The 25,601-nt window shown below is 49.8% G+C and overlaps 1 protein-coding gene across 11 annotated transcripts in view; it reads right to left on the bottom strand.

Moving 5' to 3' along the window:
- Positions 1 to 25,601, bottom strand: part of ATG9A (autophagy related 9A) — a 1,030,802-nt gene that overhangs the window by 134,807 nt on the left and 870,394 nt on the right. For all 11 annotated transcript variants that reach the window (XM_069616910.1, XM_069616912.1, XM_069616911.1 and 8 more), the window contains one exon: positions 1,165 to 1,282. In XM_069616910.1, the coding sequence (XP_069473011.1) occupies positions 1,165 to 1,282 (118 nt within the window). The remainder of the gene's footprint in view (positions 1 to 1,164; positions 1,283 to 25,601) is intronic.

Below are 25,601 nucleotides of genomic sequence, written 5' to 3'. Positions count from 1 at the left end.
TTCCCACATCAGCAACCATTACAGTGATTAACATCAGCAGGCAAGCATCTCACAGGACACTCCAGCATCAGCAACCCTTACAGTAATGAGCCTCAGTAGGCAAGCATCTCACAGGACACTCCCGCATTAGCAACCTTACAGTGATGATCAACAGGCAAGCATCTCAGATGAGAATCTAACATCAGCAACCCTTACAGTAATGATCAACAGGCACTCCTCTTATAGGAGCATCCAGCATCAGCACCCCTACAGTAATGAGCCTCTGCACGCAAGCATCTCACAGGACACTCCCGCATCAGCAACCCTTATAGTGATGAACATCAGCAGGCAAGCATCTCAAAGTGCACTTTGGCATCAGCAACCATTATGATGGTGAACATCAACAGGCAAGCATCTCACACGAGAATCTAACATCAGCAACCCTTACAGTAATGAACATCAGCAGGCAAGCATCTCACAGGACACTCCCGCATCAGCAACCCTTATGATGAACATCAGCAGGCAAGCATCTCACAGGACACTCCCGCATCAGCAACCCTTACAGTAATGATCAACAGGCACTCCTCTGATAGGAGAATCCAGCATCAGCATCCCTTACAGTAATGAGCCTCTGCAGGCAAGCATCTCACAGGACACTCCCGCATCAGCAACCATTATAGTGATGATCAGCAGGCAAGCATCTCACAAGACACTCCCGCATCAGCAACCTTTACGGTGATGAACATCAGCAGGTAAGAATTTCTCAGAAGAATCCAGCATCAGCAACCCTTACAGTAATGTGCCCCAGCAGGCAAGCATCTCACAGGACACTCCCGCATCAGCAACCCTTACAGTGATGAACATCAGCAGGCAAGCATCTCATAGGAGAATCCAGCATCGGCAACACTTACAGTAATGAGCCTCAGCAGACAAGCATCTCACAGGACACTCCCGCATCAGCAACCCTTACAGTAATGATCAACAGGCACTCATCGCACATGAGACTTCCAGATCAGGAACCCTTACAGTAAGGAACATCTTTAGGCACTCCCAATTGAGAGTCCTGCTTCAGAAACTCTTAGAAAGAGAAACTGTAGCAGGCACTTATTTCACTACAGAAACAGTCTCAGCATCGTACTGGGGACAGATCTTGGGAGTAGGACCAGTATTGGTTACATCACTTACCTCATGCATGTAAAGCGCATGGAGGCTCATTTCAGTGGATGCATATTCTGACAGCACCAGGCTCTGTAGCTGACCCTCCCAGGCACTGCTTCCTGAACTTGCTGTTCTGACATCCACACTGCAGAGAAAACATGGAGGATTATCAGTCATTTGTAACTGTAGATATAGCCGATTACTTGGAGCCAGTAGCCTTTGTAACCCCTAAAGTGCATAAAATGAGACCACTCTGGATGGCTTACCCCGATGACTTAATTTTTGACTGCCCCCCAATAGGACTCCAACGTCTAATTGATGGCTTCTCCAACTTTTCTGAGTTGCATTACTTAAAGATGAATCCAGTAAAGACCAGAATAATGCAGTGTTCTAGATGGAATAAGGGTACTTCTTTCCGCTGGCGGATTGGGGCAGCACCCGTGGAGACGGTTGATAGTCTCCTTTATTTGGATTGTTTGAGCACATTAAAACCTGGTAAATACAAACTAAAGAAGTCGTTGATTACTAACAACCTTGCAAACCAACTAAGTAGGGTGGATGAACCTTATTGTAAATTCTCTTTGTTTCCATGTGTCCGATATTATGAGGTGAAAATTATCCCTAAGATCTTATATTGGGTGGATGTGTAGGTTTCATCCACCCTGGAATATCTACCTTTTCTGGAGGCACTGATCTGTTTGTTTATTTATTTATTGTGCGCACCGGACCCTGAGGTAGCACGGCGCAAGAGAACAAGGACGTTTACAGCTTGGTCATAGACGTTACAAGTTACAGAGCAGGCAGAGTGGACATTTCTTGACTCTGCAAGGTAGTACAAGTGCAGGTGCAGATAAAACACAGTCAATCAAATCCATGGCAAACGAACAGTATAGCAAGTCAGTGGTGAGCGAACAATATAGCGGGTCGTTGCGTGTCAGGTGAAGTACAAGTGGATGTGAGAGGGGTAGAGTGTCATTTATATCACATTCTCAGTGAGCCATTTTATGGTGTTCTTTCTGAAGTTGTTGAATGCTTGGTCAGATCTAAGTGCATGAGGTAGGGCGTTCCATAATTGCGCTGCCTTAACTGGGAAGCTGGATGCTCCAATAGTGGCTAGTTTAAATCTGGGCACTAGGGGGCAGTTAGGGCCGACTGTCCTTGTAAGTCTAGTGGGATTTTTTCTGTTGAAGCGTTCTGAGAGGTAGCGGGGGGCTTTGTTGTTTAAGCATTTGTGGATAAGGGAAGCAGATTTGAGGTAAATTTTTTCTTGGGTGGAGAGCCATCTGTGTTTGCGTTTTATTTCTGAGATATGTACTCTTCTAGGGATACTTAGGGCCGCTCTAAGTGCATTGTTTTGGAGCACTTGGATTCTATTGATGATTTGTTTGGTTGTCCCTATGTAAATGGCGTTGCAATAGTCTAATTTTGATAAGATGAGGGCTCTCGCTAGGATAAGACAGCTGTCATCTGATAGGAATTGTTTCCCAGCTCGTATTAATTTGCATGTATAGGCCGTGGATGAGGCTAGTGAGTTCACCTGTTTGGTTAAGGATAGTGTCGCATCAAGGTAAAAACCTAGGGTTTTTACTTCTCTTGCGACCTTGATAGCGTTGCCATCGATGATGAAGGATGAGTAGTTTTGGTTGAGTTTGGAGATGCGGGCTGCCGTTCCCAGGATGATGAGCTCTGTTTTGTCATCGTTCAAGCATAGGCCATGGTTGGCCATCCATGCTTGAACGATGCTGTAGACTCTGTTCACCAAAGCCAGATCTTCAGCGTAATCCCCAGTAAGTGGTAGGAGAATCTGGGTATTGTCTGCGTAGTTGGTATAGGTGATACCCAGATTATCGAGATCGTCGAAGAGTGGCTTGGTGAAGATGTTATAGAGTGTCGGCGAGACACAGGATCCCTGGAGCACTCCACAGGTGATGGGAATCGGGTCTGCTGCCGCTGCGGGGGAGAACACCCTCATGGTCCTGTCACTAAGGAATGACTGTATCCAGACTATAGCCTCCCCTGAGAAGTGAGCCGCCGAGTCCAAGTGATTGCATAGGACTCTATGGTCCACCAAATCAAAGGCGGCTGAGAGGTCTAGAAGGAGGAGGAGAGCTAATTTGCCCTGGTCTCTGAGTGAGTCTATTTGGGCCTTTAAGTCGATAAGGGCAGTTTCTGTGCCGTGTTGCGGACGGAAACCGGATTGGCGGGCGCCAAGGAGATGGTTCATCTCAAGGAAGTTCTGGGTTTGGGTGTACGCTACCTTGTCTAATATTTTTAGTAAGAAAGGCACCGTGGTGATGGGTCTATAATTTGTGGGAATGTTGGGGTCCAATGTTTGCTTTTTCAGAAGGGGGAGCACCCAAGATTCCTTTAGATTGTGAGGGATGGTGCCCGTAGTGAAGGAGGCATTAATACGTTTTGTGATGAAGGGGGCTAGATCTCTAGCCGCGTCCTTGATCAGTTGTGCGGGGCATTGGTCACCTTTACAATTAGAGGGTTTAAGAGTCAGAATGGTCTTCTCTACCTCAATTACTGAGACCTTGGAGAAGCGGAATTGGGTGGATTCTTTGGGTTTGGGAATTTTGTCCAACGGAGGTTGGATTGGTAATGAGGCTTTCTTTAGGGCAATTTTAGTTTGGAGGTTGGCCACTTTGTTGGTTCGTGCCAGTTGTATGTCTGTACACCAGGTTTTATCTTTAATGGAGCCATCCTGTACTGCGATAGGAGTTTCCAATTCTTTTAGGATGGAGAATAGCTCTTTCATACTGGAGTTGGCTTGAGTGATCCTGTTATTATAGGTTTCTTGTTTGGCCAGGATAATATCTTTTTTGTACTGCGAAGAGATGTTTATTAGGTTCGTTTTGTTTTCAGCGGTAGGATGCCGGTTCCATGCTGTTTCGCATTTTCTCTTCTGTAGTCTTAGGTTTTTTAGGTGGGGTGTACACCAGGCGTTCAGATGCTTTTTTGGTTTACTATTCCTAAGTTTAAGCGGAGCAACTCTGTCAAGAGCAAAGGACATGGCATTATTGAATTCATCTGTAAAAGGGCCTTATGCCTCACGGGATCTGTACCATTATGTGCCATAAGATATGAGCTCGGTTTGGTCTCAATGAAAGCAAGAGCTCACTGGAAATGTCTTTCCCTTCTAAGGAAGATTAGGTATCCGACCAAAGGTTCTTGGTTTGTGGACCTGAACGTAATGTTGCTGGAGAAGGGTTGCCAGATGATCCAAGAATTGGATGATCTTTGCTGTGAGCTACTCTTTAAATCTGGTAGCTCCTGATAGAATTGATTGAAAATCCAACAAAAGCTAATCTTTCCTTATACCGCTTAGATTGGATTAATACAATAGAGGGTATGCATATTGTGAAGGCATCGTGAAGTATGACACAGAAAACAGCCTTCAAGTTTAACCAAAAGATGTTTATTTAACTGAAATGTCTGGATGGTTGAAGGCCTAACTTGCCTTATACTACTGACCATGTCCAAAACCTATTTTTGCCCTAACTATAGTAAACCAATGTATAGGGATGTCCAACTCCACAGAAGAACAAGTTACTTCTTACCTTGTAACGTTCTTTCGACGGGATGTTCCTCCGACGTATTCCTCATCTTAGATATCTCCTTCCAGCTCTGCTGGCCTCGGAAAATTTTTTCTCTAAAGGGCGCTGCGCGTCGACGTCCTCCGAGTCGATGTCCTTCGACAGCCGCCGCATCGACGTCATCCTGCCTATAAAGGCCGCACGCAGCGTCCGTTGCTCAGTTCCGTTTTGTAGCCCACAATAATACTTTCTGGACTAACTAATCACCCTGAAGGAGCGTAAGCTGCAACAACAAGGGAAGTAGAACTGCAGGGATGGATGGGAGGGTCGATGAGGAATACGTTGGAGGAACATCCCGTCGAAAGAACGTTACAAGGTAAGAAGTAACTTGTTCTTCGAAGGGATTGTGTCCTCCGACGTATTCCTCATCTTAGATAGGCTCCCATAGCAGTATTCTATATTCGGAGGAGGGAGTACTGACTTCACGCTGTCTTCTATTGATGAATAGAATGCAGTACAGCCCTTCCAAACCTAGTCTCTTGACTGGAGGAGGAATCCAGATTGTAAAAACGTGTAAAGGTATGGACAGACGACCATGTAGCGGCCGCACATATGTCTTTAACCGGCACGCCTCTTTTGAGGGCCGATGAAGCTGCAATACCTCTGGTCGAATGAGCCCTAAGGTTTTGAGGGGGCTCTTTCCCTGCCAGTTTATAACATTCCAGAATGGCTAGAATGATCCATCTGGAAATGGTCTGCTTAGTTATTGGTAACCCCAGCTTGTGACCTGTGTAACCTACAAACAGCTGGTCTGCCTGTCTTATCCTGGCTAGTCTACTAATGTAGAAACTTAAAGCCCTCCTAGGGTCTAGCCTGTGTAACCTCTCTTCCTCTTTCCCCGGGTGAGGAGGAGGATAGAAAGATGGTAGGGTAATCTTCTGAGTGATATGGAATTCAGAAACCACCTTTGGGAGGAAATTAGGCTTCACTTGCAGGACAACTTTGTCTTTGTGAAAGATTGTATGAGGGGGTTTACAAGAAAGAGCTTGTAATTTGCTCACCCTTCTAGCAGATGTAAGTGCTATTAATAAAACAGTTTTAAGGGTAATGAATCTTAACGAACAAGAATGGAGAGGTTCGAAAGGTGTACCCATCAGGAAAGTTAGTACTAAGTTTAAATCCCATAGGGGAACTTGGAATGGTCTTGGGGGATAAACATTGGTTAACCCCTTTAGAAACTGTATTACCAAGGGTAATTTGAAATAGGATGGTTCTTCCGCAGTACGCTTAAAGATGGATAGCGCTGCGAGATAGCCCTTAATGGTGCCAATTTGAAGGCCTGAATTTGCCAAATATAGTAGGAAGGACAAAACCATTGGTGTACCACATGAAAAAGGGTCGATATTCTCTTCTCTACACCAGCTGCAAAATCTGTTCCAACGGCAGCGGTATAAAGACTTTGTTGCTGGCCTCCTTGCCGAAAGCAACACCTCCATAACATCATCAGGGAGGTCCCAATCCTTGTACCTCAGCCTTTCAGAAGCCAAGCGTGAATGTTGAGGGTTTTGATGTCTGGATGGAGAACCTGACCTCCCTTCTGTGAGAGTAGGTTCTCTCTGAGTGGAAGTCGAATTGGAGGGCAGATGGACAAGTCTAGAAGGTCCGGGTACCACGTTCTCCTGGCCCAATCCGGGGCAATTAGGATCATGGTTCGCCGGAATCTTCTCAACCTCCTGATCATTTGAGGAATGACAGGGACCGGTGGGAACGCGTACAGAAGCGGAAACTCCCAGTCCACTATGAACGCATCTCCCAGAGCTCCTCTCGGGGGAAATTCCCTTGAGCAGAACAGGTCGCATTTCCTGTTTAGGCTGGTGGCGAACAGATCTACCTGAGGGGTTCCCCAAAGGGCGAAGATCTCTTGAAGGACTTCCTGAGCTAGCTCCCACTTGTGGGAGACTGTGTTCTGCCTGCTCAGAGCGTCCGCTGTCAAGTTCTTCTCTCCGGCTAGGTGAACTGCCGATAGAGAGATTCCTTCTTGGATTGCCCAAAACCAGAGCTGCATCGCCTCTCTGCACAGGGGTAGTGATCCTACGCCTCCTCTTTTGTTGAGGTAATGCATGGCCACCGTGTTGTCCGTCATTATCAGGACGTTCTTCCCTTGTACAGCTGGCAGGAACGCCTTCAGCGCAAGTCTGATGGCTCTCAGCTCTAACAGGTTGATGTGTAGTCTGGACTCCGATGGAGACCAACGACCGCTGATGGTCAAGTCGTTGGCGTGGGCTACCCACCCCGTGAGTGAGGCATCCGTGACTACTGTTATCTCCGGCCAGGGTTGCCAAAACTGTTCTCCTTTCAGAATGTTCTCCTGACAGGCCCACCACTGAAGGTCTCGAGCCACCCTGCCGGGAACCTGAAGAAGATCTGTCATTCTCCCTGAGAATTGTGACCACTGAGTCCTCAGTGCCCACTGGAGGGATCTCATTCTCAGGCGAGCCTCTGGCACTAGGAAAATGCAGGATGCCATGAGGCCTAGCAACCTCAAAAAGTCGAAGGCTAGGAGACGTTGGGCATACTGGAACTTGGTAACCATCTGTAGAATATCTTGAGCCCTCACCTCTGGTGGCGAGGCTTTTCCCAGGGAAGTATCCAGGATCGCTCCTATAACTGGAGTCTCTGCGATGGTATCATTTGTGACTTCTTTAAATTGAGGGAGAAGCCCAGTCTGTGAAGGAAGTGGCACACATGATTTAGCTGGATCTGAGCTTGTTCCGGAGAAACAGCCCTGATCAGCCAATCGTCCAGGTAGGGGTAGACGTGAATCCCTTCCCTCCTTAGACTTGCAGCCACTACCGACATTAACTTGGTGAAGACCCTCGGGGCGGAGGTCAGCCCAAATGGCAGCACTCGAAATTGATAGTGAGAGTTGCCAATTGCGAAGGAACAAGTTACTTACCTGTAACTGTTGTTCTCCAGCATGGGTCTGGCATGGATTCACATGCTCATGAATATTCCCCGTCGTCAGGCTGGGAATCCTCGGTAAAGAAAAAACCAGTATCAGTTTCGTTTCTGATCTGTCTTTCGTAGTAATAACCAATCACTGGTCTCTGCGTCATACTGACCACAGCCAATGACTGCCCTCTACCTAAGCACCGCCTCTGGCAGCCATCTTCAGATTTGGAAGCACGTGAAGTGGCAGTATGACCAAGTGAAGAGCCGCAGAGGGGTAGGCGGGAGGGTTCGCATGTGAATCCATGCCAGACCCATGCTGGAGAACAACAGTTACAGGTAAGTAACTTGTTCCTTCTCCAGCATGGGGTCTGGCATGGATTCACATGCTCATGAATAAAGAATACATAGCAGTACACACATGCACAACCACGGGAGGTGGCAAAGGCTCAACATTAAGCATCACATAAACTCAACATTAAGCATCTTACCTCCTCACCAGGCTCACCTCAGGCGAACAGGTTGCGCAGCACTGCTTGGCCGACCCTGGACTCCTCCCTGGAATCCCGGTCGACGCAGTAGAATTTCGTGAAGGTGTGCGTCGACCTCCACGTAGCAGCCCTGCATATGTCCAGCAGGGGCACACCAGATAGGAACGCCGTGGTAGCTGCGATCGCTCTGGTGGAATGGGCTCTCGGACGGCCAGGCAGCGGTCGGTTTGCCAACCGGTGACAGCACATGATACAGCCGGAGAGCCATCTGGAGATGGAAGCCTTCGAGAGAGCCTTCCCCTGATTGACAGGTCCAAAGTTCACAAAGAGTTGTGACGTCTTCCGAAAACCCTTCGTGCGGTCCACGTAGAACTTCAGCGCTCTAGCTACATCCAGCGAGTGCAAAGTCCTCTCAGCCGGCGACGAAGGCGACGGGAAAAACACAGGTAACACCAAGGGTTCGTTGAGATGGAAGTCCGACGGTACCTTGGGCATGAAGGAGGGGTGCGTCCTGAGCACTACCCTCGTGTCGTGGAAAGTCAAGTACGGGGCCTTGCAGGAAAGGGCCTGGATCTCTCCCACTCGTCGTGCGGAGGTGATGGCCACAAGAAAAGCTGTTTTCCACGATAGAAACTTCAACGGGGCCGAGTGCAGAGGCTCGAACGGAGGTCCCATGAGCTTGGTCAGCACCACGTTGAGCTCCCACGCCGGGGCCGGAGCCTTCACCGGCGGGAACGATCTGAACAGTCCCTTCATGAACTCTTTCACCAGATGATGAGACCACAAGGACGTCCGGCCCGTGGTTCTGGTGTATCGGGAGATCGCAGCAAGATGAATCTTGATGGACGCGTGTGCCAGACCAGCTTTGGCCAGCGTCAGCAGGTACGGCAGTACTTGGGGAGCCGTAATCCGTAGAGGGTTAATCTTCTGTGCGTGGCACCAGACAGAGAACCTCTTCCATTTGTGTCCGTAGCATTTAAGAGTCGAGGACGCCCTGGCCTTTGCAAGAACCTCTCTGCAATCGGCCGGTATGTCGTATCCTCCAAACTCTAGCGCTGCAGGAGCCAGGCCTGCAAGTTCAGCGACTTCGGGTCGTGGTGGAGGATGGCGCCTCCTTCCCTGGAGAGTAGATCCGCGTCCGCCGGCAGCTTGATCGGCGGGGACGCTGACAAGTCCAGAAGGTCCGGGAACCATATCTGCCTCGGCCACGCAGGTGCGACGAGGATCATCCTGCACCGTGACCTCTTGAGCTGGTTGATGAGCCGGATTAGCAGAGGCAAGGGAGGGAACGCGTAGAGGAACAGGCCCTCCCAGGGGAACGAGAAAGCATCGCCCATGCTCCTCGTCTGGGGAAACCTGCTGGCGAACCTCCGGCACTTGGTGTTCGTCGCCGTCGCGAACAGGTCGATCTGGGGTGTGCCCCACCGTCGGAAGAGGCGATCCACCAGATCCTGCCGTAGCTCCCACTCGTGGCACGAGCGCAGCTCCCTGCTGAGTGAGTCGGCGATGGTGTTTTTTATCCCTGCCAGATGAAACGGCACCAGAAAAATCCCTTGGGCGACGGCCCAATGCCACAGGTCCTGCGCCTCCTTGGACAGCGCTGGGGACCTGGTTCCGCCTTGTTTCCTGATGTAAAACATGGTGGTGGTGTTGTCGGTGAAGATCCTCACCACCTTGCCCCTGAGGGACGGAAGGAAGGACCTGAGGGCCCAAAACACTGCACGGAGCTCCAGGACGTTGATATGTAGGGACTTCTCCGTCGGGAGCCAGAGTCCCCTTGCGTGCAGATTTTCGGTGTGCGCTCCCCACCCTTCCAGGGAGGCATCCGTGGTCACAGTCTCCTGGTGGGCTGGGGTCTGGAAGTCCATGCCCGCCGTCAGATGCGCGCGGGTGCCCCACCACCGTATCGCTCGTCGGAAACTCTCGTCGAGCTTGATCCTTTCCTCGAAGCTGCCCGTCGTCTGGATCCAGCGCGCATCCAGGAATTCTTGCAACGGGCGCATCCGGAGCCTGCACATGGGAATGAGGTAGATGCAGGAAGACATCATCCCGAGGAGGGACTTGATGGACCTCACTTTGGCCGCGTCGGCCACCAACATCCGTTGCACCTTGCCCAAGATGGTCCTGGTCCTCTCCTCCGACGGGGAGGCCAGAAGGGACACTGTGTCGAGCCTCGCTCCCAGAAACAGTGCGACTTGCGCGGGCACCAGGTGGGATTTGGCGTAGTTCACGGAGAATCCCAGGTCCGTGAGGAGTTGGACGGTCCTTGCCGTGTGGACCACGGCGAGCTCCCTCGTCTTGGCGCGGATGAGCCAGTCGTCCAGGTAGGGGTAGACGTGAATCCCCTCGCGGCGCAGCTGCGCCGCCACCGGTGCAAGGCACTTGGTGAATACCCTGGGTGCCGACCGTAGTCCGAAGGGAAGGGCTTTGAACTGGTAATGACGCCCTTGGACCACAAATCTGAGGAATTTGCGGTGCCCCTTTAGGATGGGAATGTGGAAGTAGGCATCCTCCAAATCCAACGACGATAGGAAGTCTCCTTCCTCCAGCTGACCCAGGACGTGCTGGAGGGTGACCATCCGGAACTTCTGCGCCTTGATGAACTTGTTCAGACGTCGCAGGTCTAGGATGGGGCGCCATCCTCCCGTCTTCTTCTTCACGAGGAAGTATCTCGAGTAGACTCCGGAGCCCCGAAGCCTCTTTGGGACGAGTTCGATGGCGCCCTTTCTGAGCATCGCCTTTACCTCCAGGAGAAGTTGAGGGACGTGAAGTTCTTTCCTGGCCACGGGGGGGACGCGCGGGCACCTTCTTTGAAACTCGAGCGCGTGGCCCCGGGCCAGGGCGTCCAGCACCCAACGGTCGGTGGAGATGGACTCCCACACGCTGACGAAGCCCGCCAGCCGGCCTCCCACCGGGGTGCTTCGGTGGGGGCCCGACCCCACGGCCGGTTCAATCCTGCTTGGACGCGGCCTTGCCGCCTTGACCTCCTTGGCGACGACGGCGGGGTCCGCTAGACTTGCCTCGTCCTCTGTAGGCCTCTTGCGACGACGAGCGGGCCGCTTGACGGTAGGAAGCGAAACCGCCGCCGGAACCTTTGGAGGCGCCCTTGCCTCCGCCGCTCCGAAAGGGCGTCCGTCGTTGCAGGACTCCAAGGGCCCGGGCCGTCTCCGTATCCGCCTTGATGGCCTGAAGGGAATCGTCCACTGTCTTCCCAAACAGGTTGTTCCCGTCGAAGGGCATGTCCAGGACTCTGGTCTGGACGTCCTGCCGGAAGTCCGTAGCTTTGAGCCATCCACGACGTCGAAGGCAAACGCCGTTGCCCAGCTGGCGGAACCCAATGTCGGCGATGTCCGTCGCCACGGTGATGGCGTGGTCCGAGGCCACCTCACCTTCCTGCAGGATCTCAAGGGCCTCCGCCCTCTTGTCGTCCGGCAGAAAATCCAGCAGGGGAGCCATCTTGTACCAGAGCTCCCTGTCGTAGCGGGCCACGATAGCCAAGGCGTTGGCCGCTTTAATCGTCGTCGCTGCCGACGAGATGACTCTACGCCCCATAGTATCCAATTTCTTTCCCTCGCCGTCCGGCGGGGAAGTCGATGTGGAGGCCGCACCCCCCCTGCTTTCTTCCTGGCTGCCGCGGAGACGACGGAGTCCGGGGTAGGCTGCGCCCGGAGGCATAGGGGGGCCGTGTCCGGGACCCGGTACTTTTTCTCGTACCGGTCTCTTCTAGCTGGCGTCGTGGAAGGGTTCTTGAGGAGGGAAAGGCCCTCATCCCAAATGTCGTCCAACAGAGGCACTGCGAGGACCGTCTTCCTCTTGGCCTCGCGCCGCTGATAAAGGAAGCCTTCCTTTTTCTTCTCCTCAGGGCAGAGTTGGAAAAGCTCGGAAGCCCTGGAGATCATGGAGTGGAAAGATCCGATCTCGTCGGGCGGAGAGGCCCTGGTGGGAGGCGACGACGGAAAATCCTCGTCGTATGCCTCGTCGTCCGTACCCGTCGCTGCCGTGTCAGTCCCCGTATCATCCCCTCGGGTGGACGGGGAGGAGGGCTGGAAGGGGCGCGACGGTTGAAAAGGAGGTGGTGGATGGATCCTTCTTTTCTTGGTAGGGGGAACACCAGAAGGTCCCGGTTCTGGATCCCCCGACGGGAGAGGTTCCTCCGTCGGTAACGGTAGCCTCGTCCTTATCTCGGAGCATAAGGACTGTATGGCCAACAAAATGGCCGCCGAGTTGTCTTGCGGCGCTGGCAGAGGGGAATCCGACGGGCGAGCAGGGGCCCCGTCGGTATCCTCGACGATGTCGTCGTCGTCACCTGCGTCGGGGTCCATTCCGACGGGCTGGCCTTCTTCCACGCCTAGGCCGTGGCTTAAGACCTCGATCAGCTCCTCTTCTGAGGTTGAGGCCGACTCTACGACGACGCCCTGCCCCCCCTTCTTCTTCCCCACGGGGGGTTTCACGGGGGTCCTATCGATGGGCACAAAGGAAGACTCCCTCCGAGGAGGCAGGGAGATTCTGGGCCCTGAGGTCGCCACCACTGGTGCAGCCACCACAGGCTGAGCCAGGGCCGCCGCGACCGTTTCGATAGAGGGCTTGGTCGGATGGATGAAGGCCTTCACCACCTTAGGTGCGCTCACCGCCTTATCCTTGAGGGAGGGGGCACTGCCACGCTCCTCCTCTGCCTTAGAGCTCGACCGGGGCCTCTCCAGGAGCTTCGCCGGGTGCTCGGCCTTCCTCTTACCCGACCCAGAGCGTTGGCTCGTGGTTGATGGTGCCGGGGAGGGTGCGCCCTGCCTGGCGCCCGTAGAGCCCGACCGTTCGGCGCTCCCGGTGCCAGCGGACTCGCGGTGCTTGGCCTTATGTTGGGCCCCCGTCGCCGGGGCGCCCTCAAAGGTCTTAGAAGACCGCTCGGATTTCTTCTTCTTCTCGCCAGACGGGCTCTTACCCTCCAGCCAGTTGGCGAGACGTTGATGGCGGTCCTTCATGGTCCGTTCCGACATGTTGCCGCAAAACGCACAGTCCTTCTCCACGTGCGTCTTGTCCTCATGAAGGCAGTAAAGGCAGAAAGAGTGTTCGTCCTCCTTGAAGACGTTCTGCAGCTGGCATCCAGGGCAGACCCTGAACAGCTTTCCGGGAGTCGAGCTTCCCTTCTCCTGGGCCATCTCCGAGACCGGGCCTGAGAAGCTTCTGGAGTCCTCCGAAGTGTAGCTCGACGAAATCTTCACCCTTGAGGGGCACAGATGAATCCGACACGGGTCCCCGTTGATCGGATGTAGAATCGGTGGAGCTTGAGGCTCTTTTGACCGAAAGAATCGAAGTTTTTTGTAAAAAGCGCGAAAAAATAGCACTAACGCTCGAGAGCAATAGCACGAGGATCCCAACACATGAACGTGCGGTAAAAATCTGAAGATGGCTGCCAGAGGCGGTGCTTAGGTAGAGGGCAGTCATTGGCTGTGGTCAGTATGACGCAGAGACCAGTGATTGGTTATTACTACGAAAGACAGATCAGAAACGAAACTGATACTGGTTTTTTCTTTACTGAGGATTCCCAGCCTGACGACGGGGAATATTCATGAGCATGTGAATCCATGCCAGACCCCATGCTGGAGAACCTCAGGTATTTCCTGTGTTTGAGATGGATAGGCACATGGAAATAAGCGTCCTGAAGGTCCAGAGATACCAACCAGTCCTGGAACTGAAGGGCCTGGAGGATCTGAGAAAGAGTGACCATCTTGAATTTGTCTTTTCTGAGGAATTTGTTCAATTCTCGCAAGTCCAAGATGGGTCTCAGTCCTCCGTCTTTCTTCGGAATGAGAAAGTAAGGGGAGTACCAGCCCTTGTTCCTCTCCGCTACAGGTACCGGTTCTATGGCACCTTTCTCTAGCAGGTCCAAAATTTCCTGCAAGAGGAGCGGATCTGGAGCTTTCTGAGAGCTGATCCCCGGTGGATGACTCTGAGGTATACATAGTAAAGGCAGGCAGTAACCTTGGGCAACTGTTTCCAATGCCCAAGCATCTGACGTGATAGCCTGCAATACCGCCAGATGTTGAGTCAACCTGCCTCCTACAGGTGTCCTGTGAGGGGAGTCCTCAGAGTGGTTTTGGGGCGGCTGATGCAGATGCCGATGGTAAAGAGGCACCTGCTGTTGCTGCGGCTTTTGAATATCTACCCCGTCCACCTCGGGTAGTTCTTCTTTGACCCCTTTGAGCCGGTCGTCCTCTACCTCTTCCGAATGCGGAGTAGAAGCGAAAGGACTTGCCCCTCGCAGAGGTTCCTGTGGGACGAAAAGGAGTCTGACGGATTGCAGCTCCTAGGGATTTTGCTGCTGCTTTTGAAGTTTGCAGTTTCTCTAAACTGTCATCCGCCTTTTTCCCGAACAAAGAAGAGCCATCGAATGGCATGTTCAAAAGCCTGGCTTGCATATCTGGGGCAAAACCCGACTTTCTCAACCAAGCGAATCTCCTGGTTGATGTACTTGCCGCCATTGCTCTGCTGATACTGTCAGCCGAATCAATGCCCGTCTGGAGGGATTCGCACATAGCGTCTTTACCGTCCTGTATAATATTCAGGAACGCATCCCTTTCTTCTCCCTCCGGGATGCAGTCAGCCGCTGTAGAAGCACACTCCCAAAGTGTATGGCTGAACCTAGCAAGGGTGCAAGAAGCATTAACAGACTTTAACGCCATGCTACATGCTGAAAAGACTTTCTTTGCCATAGCATCGTATTTTTTATCGTCCCTGTCCTGTGGGACTGTAGGATAAGCCGTCTTGACATCGGTAGAGGATGCTGCTTGTACCACCAGACTTTCTGGGGATGGGTGTTTAGACAAAAACTCTGGGTCTGTGGAAGATACCCTGTACTTTGTAGACAGTTTTTTATTTACTGCTGGTATTACATCTGGGGTTTCCCAGTTTGTCATGATCTTTCTCTGAAGAGCTTTATGAAAGGGCACCACAGGATCCTCTTGTGGGCCTTTGTCAAGAATATCCGTGAGGTCATCTTGTTGGAAAGATTGTGAAGGTGCAGACCACCCCATGAACTCTGTAATCCTGGCCATTAAGGCTATGTAGGGGGTTTCAGCATGCTCCCCCGGGTCTGGCTTAGCAAACTCCACCTCAGGGGAAGTGTCTAACCCACTTGCCTCATGTAAAGAATCATGAAGATCCTTTAATCTGCGCTCTTCAGAGGAAAATTCCTCTCTAACTGGGGTTACAGGTCCCTGTAACTCAAATGTGTCTTCCTGTTCAGACAAATCACCCTCTTCTAAAATTGAGGATATAGTTCTCAATTGTTCTGAACTCATAAAGGGAGTAAATCCCATTTCCAAGGCAGAGGGTGCCGAACTTGTCATTATTGGCCTCGAAAACGTCGATGTCGTCGACGCCGACGTCAAAGGCTTCGAGCGTGGCGTCGAAAACAGAGGTGGAGGCCTCGAGGACCTCGACAGAATTGGAATTCTACTCGACAATATCGAAGCCATCGACGTCGAGGGCCTGGGGATAGTCACTGGATGTGTGGTAACCGTGACTTTTCTCGGCGTCGACGCCGGTGTCGAGGCTGGCGTCGAGTCGACAGACCCGTGTGTCGAAGGTCCCCTCGACAACGGCGTCGAAGACATCGACCTCGACGGGACCGGCGTCGACGGAACCTTCGAGAAAGGTTTGGAGGTCATAGTCCTGCTCGAGGGTTCGAGACGCGCTCGAGAGGTTTCTTTCGCCGGGTACTGCGACTCGCGGCGTTTTTGACCTTGGGGTCTTTCGACCAAAGCATCGCTCTCGGCAGTCTTCGAGGGGGTCGAGGCCGCTTTCTCGAAGACGCTCATCATATTCTTATGGAATTCCTCCCATTCAGCCCGGGAACTATGTTTCGTGGGGCAAGGGATTCTTTTTGGCGAAACAGAGGAAGAGGAAGACGGAGAAGGGGATCTTCGACGTCTCCTCTTCGAGTGCTTCGATCTCGAGGAGTGATGAGAGCCACTCCGAGACCTGGAGCGCGAATGGTGACGAGGAGACGAATGTCTCGACTTCGTCGACGAAGAAGAAGCTTTAAAAGTCTTACCTTTCTCCAGCTTCCCCCTACGCTCCTTCACGGCCTTAGCTGTCATGGACATACAGTCCTCGCATTCCGAACAATGGTGTTCAGCTCCCAAACACCACAGACAAATTCTGTGAGGATCGGTCAACGACATCTTTTTCCCACAATCTCGACATTTATTGAAGCCGGATCGAGGAGTTGTCGGTTCCGACGAGGAAGCCATCGAGTACGGATCGAATAACTCGAGGTAAATAGGATTAATCTGACTAAGAACTGAGCAACGGTATTCCGAGGCACTGAGTAAGCGCGGAAAAACGGAACTGAGCAACGGACGCTGCGCGCGGCCTTTATAGGCAGGATGACGTTGATACGGCGGCTGTCGAAGGACATCGACTCGGAGGACGTCGACGCGCAGCGCCCTCTAGAGAAAATTTTTCCGAGGCCAGCAGAGCTGGAAGGAGATATCTAAGATGAGGAATACGTCGGAGGACACAATCCCTTCGAAACAGTGTTTAACTCAAAGTTCTCAGCTTTTTCCAGCTCAGAGGTTTCTCTCAGCTCCCCTTCCCCAAGCCTAAGCCTAATAAAGTTCAATGAAAGATAAAGTCTCAAAGGTTACCTTGTCCAGTTCAAGGCAATATAGTTTGTGACCATTCCTTGGGGTTCCCTTCCCCAAGTTCCAAGTAGTACAATCCAAAACAAAAAGGGTCTCAGGACTCCGTTCCCAAGATGACAAGTATAGTTCAAGTGTTGCAGTGATTTTGTTGATCTTGTCTCATGTCGTCTTTAGCTTTCAACATTTAGGATTCTCTGGTCTAGGCACAGTTGTCAGACCACATAGTCCATCCATCACAGGTCACGCAAACAGGAACAATCTCAGCCCCACATACAAGTTCCTTGGCCCTTGTTGCTGGGGGCCAAGTCACTTTTACTTGATTCCTCTGTACTAGCCTGCAGGCTGTACGGTGCAGTCTTATATTTCTTTATATTCTCCTCGATTGCCTCGTGGCCCTACCACTATATATCACGCCCCCTTCGCCAAGTGGTTGTCTTGCCACACTGCATTGACTCATTAACGTTCACTGTTCAGGCTTTGTTTAGACTTTAATGTAGTCAACTGTAAGGTTACATGTCATTAATTGTGCAACATAGGTTTTCCATGATTTAAGTTTCAGTTCAGAGTTCAAACGTGTTACTATGTTGCTTATTTGTTTCGATGGGAAGTTTCCCTGTAATGCGGTATTAAATAGGCATTTGTTTTATTTCAGGGTGAAAGTTTCATAAAGGTTGGTATTCAGTATACCTTGGTTTCTTGCAATGTTAAGTTTTCATATAGTTCGGTATTCAATATATGGATGGGCACTTGCATGTGGTCCTGTTCGGAGCTCTCTGGTGCTTGCGTGTCACTTTGACACTCACTGGCGGTCTGCTGCTCTTGCCTGTGGTTCATTTTGGTGCTCCCCGATGTCTGTGTGTCCCTCTGACACTCACCAGCGGCCTGCTCCCGCCGGCTTCTGTCTCTGATCTACTCCCGGGGCGGGGCACACCAACATTGTGAGCCCTGCTGCTTCCTCACAGATGCAGACAGCGTCCTCTGCACTTCGGGTCTGCCGGAGTCCGGGTTTGGCACCCAGTCCCACCAATGCTGCCCCCACAAAGAGCAGGTCCCCTGCTTCTCCTGTACCGTTCACCTAGCGAGGTCTTCTCAGGCTTCTCTGCTGGGCTCCCAGCGGGCTGGTCTGCGGGATTCTCCCTTCTGCCTCACGCCTCTCATTTTATGTACCTGCAGCCTTCTAACAGGCTGCCGGTGTGCTTGGTCAATTGGATCTCCCTGACCATAGTTAGGCAGACATGCTTGACATTCCCAGTTTTTGGGATGCAGCTTCCCCGTCTCAGTTGCTAAGTGGTGAAGGGAGGTCATCTTCACTACTGTCAGTTGCCTCTTCTTCATCTCAGTACTGTTAGGTGTTATATGTGGAACAATGAGCGGAACTGGCTTGTAGCAGCCCATAAAAGTTGGGGGAGGGTTAGCCTGTTCGTCACTAGGGAAAGGGGGATACCATGTCTCGCCTAAGGTCACCCCACTCCCAATCTTCAAGGATCCTCCATCAATGTGATTCTCCCTCGCTTCTCCACACACAGGGTCAGGATCCAAAAGCTATAGCCTTTCCCTGGCAACCTGCATAGAGGATCCAAGGGGGGTAGGAGTGAGAATACCCTCAGGTTTCTCACAATATGTATACATCCTTCATTCATTTTCGAGGCGATCACAAAAAATTTGGGACGCTGGCACCATATCTAGCAATTTATCCGGACAGGTCTACTCAAAGACTTTTTCTTTGCCTTTGTTTGAGTCTTGTCTTGACTAAAGTGATTCTGGTAAGGCATGGCATGTTAAATGTGGAACAAGCCTTGTGTAGATTGTGTAAGGAGAATGACCAACTTGAAACCTTAAAACATCTTTTGGTCTCCCGCCCTGCTGTACAAGGCTTGAGGTAGAATGCCATGAAAAAGTGTTTGTGTCTGTTCACCCAGGGTGAGGAAGATCTGGTTTGGAAATGTTGCCTGGTTGGCCATACCATATTCACAGTGGTGGTGGTGGTGGTGGTAACTGGTTTCATACATTTCTGAAGCTTGTACTGCTAAATGTTAATTTGAATACCCACATTTCTATTACCTCTGTCCCTTCCTTGTAGTGCTACATACAATTGTGATCTTGAATTAAAGAAAAATGTTTGTGCTGCAATTATGAATGATAAGACTTTTTAATTTCTTTTTTCTTTTATCTTTGTGATGCTTTTTGTAACAGTTGTATTTGTATTTTTGTAATATAAATGTTAAACTGTAAAGTTCTTTTCTTTTAACCATATAACAATACAAGAAAATGTGTAGCTCTTGGTGCCCTGGGATCAGGGGTAGGCAGCCATATTTTCATCTTAAAGAATAAGAATATCTTCAACTCATATTCCTGAATGATCATCAGGGTGCGATATCCAGATATAGAAGAATACCTTTAACTCAACTTCAATGGTACAGTAATACTGTTATAGGGTAAGGAGCAGCCATTTTTATATGCCAGCAAGGATAATAAACTCACCAACATTGTGAGTTTGTGCTAAGGGATCAGTGGAATGTCTATTCAATCTTTCGAGTGTACCCTGTAGTGCAAAGGGATGAGAAGAGTGGGTGCCATATATGATGCCAGTGAGGCATCAGGATTCACCATCTCCATTCCATCAAGGACTCCTGTGATTTAAAGTGTTCTGGATCAGCAGAGGCCATATCCTACCTGTTAAATATACATATAACTAATGGTGTTCTGAATCAGGGGCTCAAGACCACATTTAACACATCAACACATCAGGAACAAGATCAGTGCCCAAACCATATTGTTAAAGGACAGCTGGGACTCATAGTGTCCTGGAATCAGGAGAAGCCATGTTCATGTCTTCTAGGATATCCATAAACCTAGCACTCTGATTCAAGACAGGAAAAAGGGAGAGTCAACAGATACCCCGGGTCAATCATGTAGAGGAGGTGGGCTTAGAAAAGGCAGTGAGCTAGTTTTCGAATACTAGCCATTAAGGGTCACAGATAGATTAGAAATTGGAAAATCATTCAATTTATTCATAGATTCAGACACATATCTAAAAATAGTAGGTTCACAGTAGAAAAAAACACAACAAAAAACAAACTTGAAAAAGTCACATATGAGCCTCATTTGGCTGGCAATAGAAAGTAAAACAGGTGACAAACTGTTATTGCATCAAAGTTAGTTAAGTGAGGGTTAGTAGCATACACATATAGTGTTGATTTTGAATACTACTGTTAGACTAGTAGTATGTCATTACAGTCGACACATATTTATGCAGGTGTTTCTGGTTCGGGATCTAGTCAGCCTTCACTGGGTTGGAAAATGTTCACAGATGAAGGGTCCGAACTGTCATCAGGACGTGGTTTAGGGCTGGTGAACGCCTATGGAGACAGGTGACACATAAGGGGGGAGGGGGGGTTGTCAGAAAAGAGTGACTATACAGAGGGGGTTCTGTATATGAACTGCGCTTTAAAAGCCTACCTGTGTTCTATCTACGCTTGAACACAGTCATTTCAAAGGAGCACCTCAGTTGGTGCGGGCGTCTGTAGCAAAATATCTACAGGGGAAAGGGTAACAGTAAGTTACCAGGATAGTATGAGGTATCATACATGAACTAATTAATAGTGATGTGAAGCATACCTTATTTTGCAGGTATGCGTTCCAGCGATGGTACTGGAACTAGTTCACGGGAAGCAAAATTTTCCCGTGATGGTTTGGGGCTAGATCAAAGTAAGGCAATTAACCATATTCGCTGTGTAAAGAAGAGGTAGAGAAACTCAGCTTCTGGTTAAAAAATTTGAAATAAGGTTGCTAACGTGGAAGTGCCTGTGGAGTGATAAATTACAATTTGACATGGTGCCGGCAAATCATGTGATGTGGGGCTGGAGTGGAGGCCCTCTTAGTGCCTAGCGCATGGATGACATAAATAATTATATTTGGATAATTAATGGTAGGCATGGCAAAATACGTGCATATATGGATATTTGGGAATAACGGTGCACTTTCGTAAGGTCATGCATTTTGGCGTGCAAGTGCCTCAATCGGGTGATGGCAGGATAGAGGTTACTTTGTGCACGGGGTGTTTAAATTATTGATTTGCGCGTTTGAAAAACGTTTGGGGAAACGTGTAGACACGTTTGGAAAAACGTTTCCTAAAAGTGCACGTATCTTTACCAAAAAGTGAAATTTAGAGTGGTTCTTTTAGATTTGTGATTTGCGCGTTTGAAAAACGTTTGGGGAAACGTGTAGACACGTTTGGACAAAACGCTTCCCAAAAAGGTACGTATCTTTACCAAGAAGTGAAATTTAGAGTGGTTCCTGGCCATGTTGTATTACTTACCTAGAAAACGGAATCTCTATTTCCTCCAGAGAGCTGTCTTGCAGGCTTTGTGAAGGAATGGGGAATTGCGCTGACTAATAGGGCTAGCGCATGCGCGGTGAGTAATTACTCGAGACACTAACTGTATACGCGGCTGCGCGTTTAAAGACATTTGGCGCATGTGCGGTAGAAATCTGGTGCGGGACACTAGTTCTATGTGTAATGTTGAGTGTGCGAGCGCAACTGTATTTACTTAGAGGGGCGTAGACATATATCTGAGGAACTCTAATTACACTATTGACAAAAGGTGGCATAGTAATTGAATTACCTTGCGTGCAGGAAACATTAGAAACATAATTTTGAAACATAATTTTGAAAGACTTTTGCAATCTGTTAAGTTCTAGTTAATTTAACAGATGGACCAACTAAAACCGCACGTATTCCAAAATGTATGACATACGGTTTGTGCAGACAGCATGGAGTTAACATGTGTATCAACGTGTTGTATTGAAACGCATTAATGAGAGGTGGCTTGGTATATTACTTCGTGTTCAACTGTCGATAGAACACAGGTAGGCTTTTAAAGCACAGTTCATATACAGAACCCCCTCTGTATAGTCACTCTTTTCGGACAACCTCCCCTTATTTGTCACCTGTCTCCATAGGCGTTCACCAGCCCTAAACCATGTCCTGATGACATTTCGGACCCTTCATCTGTGAACATTTTCCAACCCAGTGAAGGCTGACTAGATCTCGAACCAGAAACGCCTGCATAAATATGTGTCGACTGTAATTACATACTACTAGTCTAACAGTCCAACAGTAGTTTTCAAAATCAACACAATATGTGTATGCATAGATCACTGAGTTGCAACTGTTGGATTAGTTTGGAAAGTATTTTGGCTGGGGGGGAGGGTCGGTCATGTTTGTTATCGGATCTGTCAAGTAGAGGATCAAGGGTGCAGTTGTGGTCACCCCCCATATAATATTTCTGTCCATATATGGGCTGAGTCGAGCATGAATGGAATGGAAGAAGGCAGTCGCGTCATGGTTGGGTGCGCAAGTGCTGACCAAGCAAATCTCTTTGCCCTCTATGGAGCCGCACACCACTACCATCCTACCCTCGTTGTCTGTTTTAGTGCTAGTGAGTTTGAAAGGAACAGTGGGGGCAATCCAAATCAGAACCCCCCCTGGCATAGGAGGAGTAAGCCAAACCTATTAGGGTACCCCGCTAGGTTTTTGCCAGGGCTTCCAGTTTCTTGGGTATTAAGTGAGTTTCCTGCAGTATGGCGATTCCAACCTTGCATCTTTTCAGGTAGGTATGGACCCGTCGTTGTTTAACAAAACTCTTCAGGCTCCTGACGTTCCAGGTAACGACCCTTATTGTGTCAGCCATAGGCGTGGTGTGGTTTATTCTGTGTAGCAGGTGGAGCTCGGGATCTATGAGGTGCTGCGTTGCTTGTGAATTGTTCCCGTGGTCTCGATGTGTCCCAGTGCATGTCCCCAACTTGTGCAAAAACGTGTACAAAAACTCCCATATTCCCACCCTCCCCATTTGACTGTAAAGAAAACTCCAAACATAGAACTGGCCCAGCGAGGTTACCCTCGTTATGATTGTCCCGTTTCTGCTCCGTTGGACCGTGCATCGGTCTCCAGGTGCCCTACGGGTGGGTATATGTAGCCAAAAAAAAGGGGAAAACAATCAGGGGGTGGAGTGAACAAGGACTCCGGGTCTCCGCGGAAAGGATCCATTCAGCTGTGGAACGGTTCAAGCAAATATAGTTCCCCCCTGAATGACAGGAGAATCGTTATCTCGGTCTCCGTTTCCTTTCCTCAATATCAGGGATCTGTAATACGTCCATCCAGTCCCTGGCCTGGGCGTCGAATAAGTGCGCCTTGCTGTTATGCAGTACTTTAAGTCTGGAAGGGTACAGGAGCATATAACGCAGCCCGGCGACTTTCAATCTGGCCTTGGTGTGTATGAACTGCGCTCTGTTCATTTGAACCTGAAAGGTATAATCAGGGTCTATGGCGATTTTTGCAGAGTCCCGTTGGATTTGGCCGCCAGCTCGGGAAAAAGCCAGAATGACCTCACGGTCCCTGTAGTTGAGAACTTTCGCTAGAGGAGAGGAGACAGATGAGATCTTCTTTCAGGAGAGTCTTCTTCCCTTTGAGCTGGTGGGACCAACCAGTTCACCTTTTTCGCCTTCCTGGATCGTCTCGTGGTCGAATCGCCCGTGCCAAGCACCCCGGCGGCCGGATAGCCACGCTTCACCACTACCGCGAATAAAAGGGTCGTCCCTTTTAACCGGGAAACTCTGCGGCTGGTTTATTCCCTGGCAGTGCAACAAACCACCAGCTTTCCTCCACCTCGAGACCCTCTCTTCCTCTGGACGAAGCCCCGACTTGCACCCGCTGCCAGGCACAACTGTCCCCTCTGGAGCTTTCTCGCCATTTCAGGTACTGTGTCCCGCCTGGTCTCCCTTGCAACAGACTGTTGAAGGTATCCCGTAAATCCTTGACTCTCTATCCTGGGGGGACCTCGGACCTGTTAACATTACCTTTCTAACTTGATCCAACCTCTTTTGACTTTTCTGCAGAGACTGAGTGCATTTCCACTGTGTGATCTTGGGCACATTCAGCCTTGCTCTCTCCAAGAGTGGGCCTGGTCTATGTGCTTTTTGCTCTACAGTAGACCCTGCATTTCTTGACTTGCTGTGGTATCTTAAAAGTGTTGGTACTGTGTGATTTTCCTATTCTGCCTTTTCTCTCCCCTTTTAAACAAATTATTGGAGTGCCATCTACGGTTACACGCTCACCTCTGTTTTGCTAAATAAGTGGTGTCTTAACCTAGACTTGTTGAATAATTAACTAGGGAGGTGTGGGATACATTACTCACCGTAATCGTATTTCTGATGCTTGTATCTGCTTAGATTCACATGCTGTGCATAGGCCGACATCTAGTGGAAGCTGCGGAGTATTACAGTTTGTTTTTCGAAACTCGAAAATGGGCGTCGACACAGGCGTGCCAGTAATACTATCCCTAGTGTGACGTCCACTGTACCCAAGATCCCTCACGCGTCTAGGATCCTTAGATTGTATTTTTTCTGACATGAGGAGTAGAGTGAGTACAGATAATCCAAGCAGATAGACAGAAAGGTAAGACTAACAGCAATCATGCGCCTTCTCTCGGAGGGGAGGAAGGGTGGATCGCATGTGAATCTAAGCAGATACAAGCATCAGAAATACGATTACGGTGAGTAATGTATCCCTTCTGAGGCTTGTGGAATCTGCTTAGATCACATGCTGTGCATAGATTAGCGAGCAGTACCAGAAGAAGGAGGTGGGATGTGAGAAGAGTCATGAGCAAACAGGTGTCTCAGAACCGCTTGTCCCACTTGTGTATCTGTCTTGGAATGAGTGTCAATGCAGTAATGCTGAGTAAAAGTGTGAATAGAGCTCCAAGTAGCTGCTTTGCAAATGGTGTCGAGGGGAACATTTGCAATGAAAGCCAGAGTGGCCCCAATGCCTCTAGTAGAGTGGGCTCTTGGCGTAAAAGGCAGAGTTTTTTCAGAAAGAGAGTAACACAGCTGTATACAGTTGATAATCCACTTCGAGATAGCGCCTTTAGAGACGCGATCTCCCTCTCTGCCTGTAGCTACGGAGACAAACAGTTGATCTGTTTTCCTTAGCGGTCTGGTTTTGTTTACATAGTAGAGGACCGCCCTACGCACATCTAGGGTGTGTAGTTTCACGTCAGCCGAGCTTTGCGGGTTCTGGAAGAAAGCCGGAAGCTCGATGGACTGGTTTACATGGAATTTAGATATAAATTTAGGTGAGAACCTAGGGTGTGTGCGTAAAACCAGTTTGTCTTTGTGGATAGTAAAGAAAGGATCCTGCACGGACAGAGCCTGAATTTCACTGACCCTTCTTATAGAGGTAATGGCTACTAAGAAGGCAGTTTTATAAGTCAGGTGTTTGAGACTACTTTTATGCATGGGTTCGAAAGGGGGGCCCATGAGCTTAGCTAGCACCACATTAAGGTCCCATCCTGGCGGTGGGTTAGAAATAGGAGGGTGAAGTCTCTTTACTCCTTCCATGAAGGCTTTAACTACTGGTACTTTCCACCACGACACCTTGTTATGGGATGTGGTGTAAGCCGAGAGGGCAGCCAGGTGTACTTTCAGAGAGTTAAAAACCAATCCTGCATCCAGCAGGTGGAGCATGTATGTCACAATGTTGGAAGGAGTGCAATCAACTGGGTTGATTTGTTTATTCTGGCACCAAATAACAAATCTCTTCCACTTGTGAAAGTAACAGTGCCTAGTGTTTGGTTTCCTGGATTCTTTTAGGATGTCCATACACCTCTGTGGTAAATTGAGATGTCCAAACTCTATGACCTCAGGAGCCATGCTGCCAGGTTCATTGAATTGGGTTGCTGGTGCACTGTTTGACCTTGTTGCTGGGACAGTAGGTTGTACCAGGCTGGGAGTTTGATGGGCTCGCACACCGCCATCCTGCGTAGGTGTGGAAACCATGGTTGTCT

This window comes from Ambystoma mexicanum, chromosome 9, assembly GCF_040938575.1.
Source record: "Ambystoma mexicanum isolate Mex_15411 chromosome 9, UKY_AmexF1_1, whole genome shotgun sequence".
NCBI lineage: Eukaryota > Metazoa > Chordata > Amphibia > Caudata > Ambystomatidae > Ambystoma > Ambystoma mexicanum.
The sequence above is the reverse complement of the archived record's forward strand: the minus strand, read 5'-3'. Positions and strand labels throughout refer to the sequence as shown.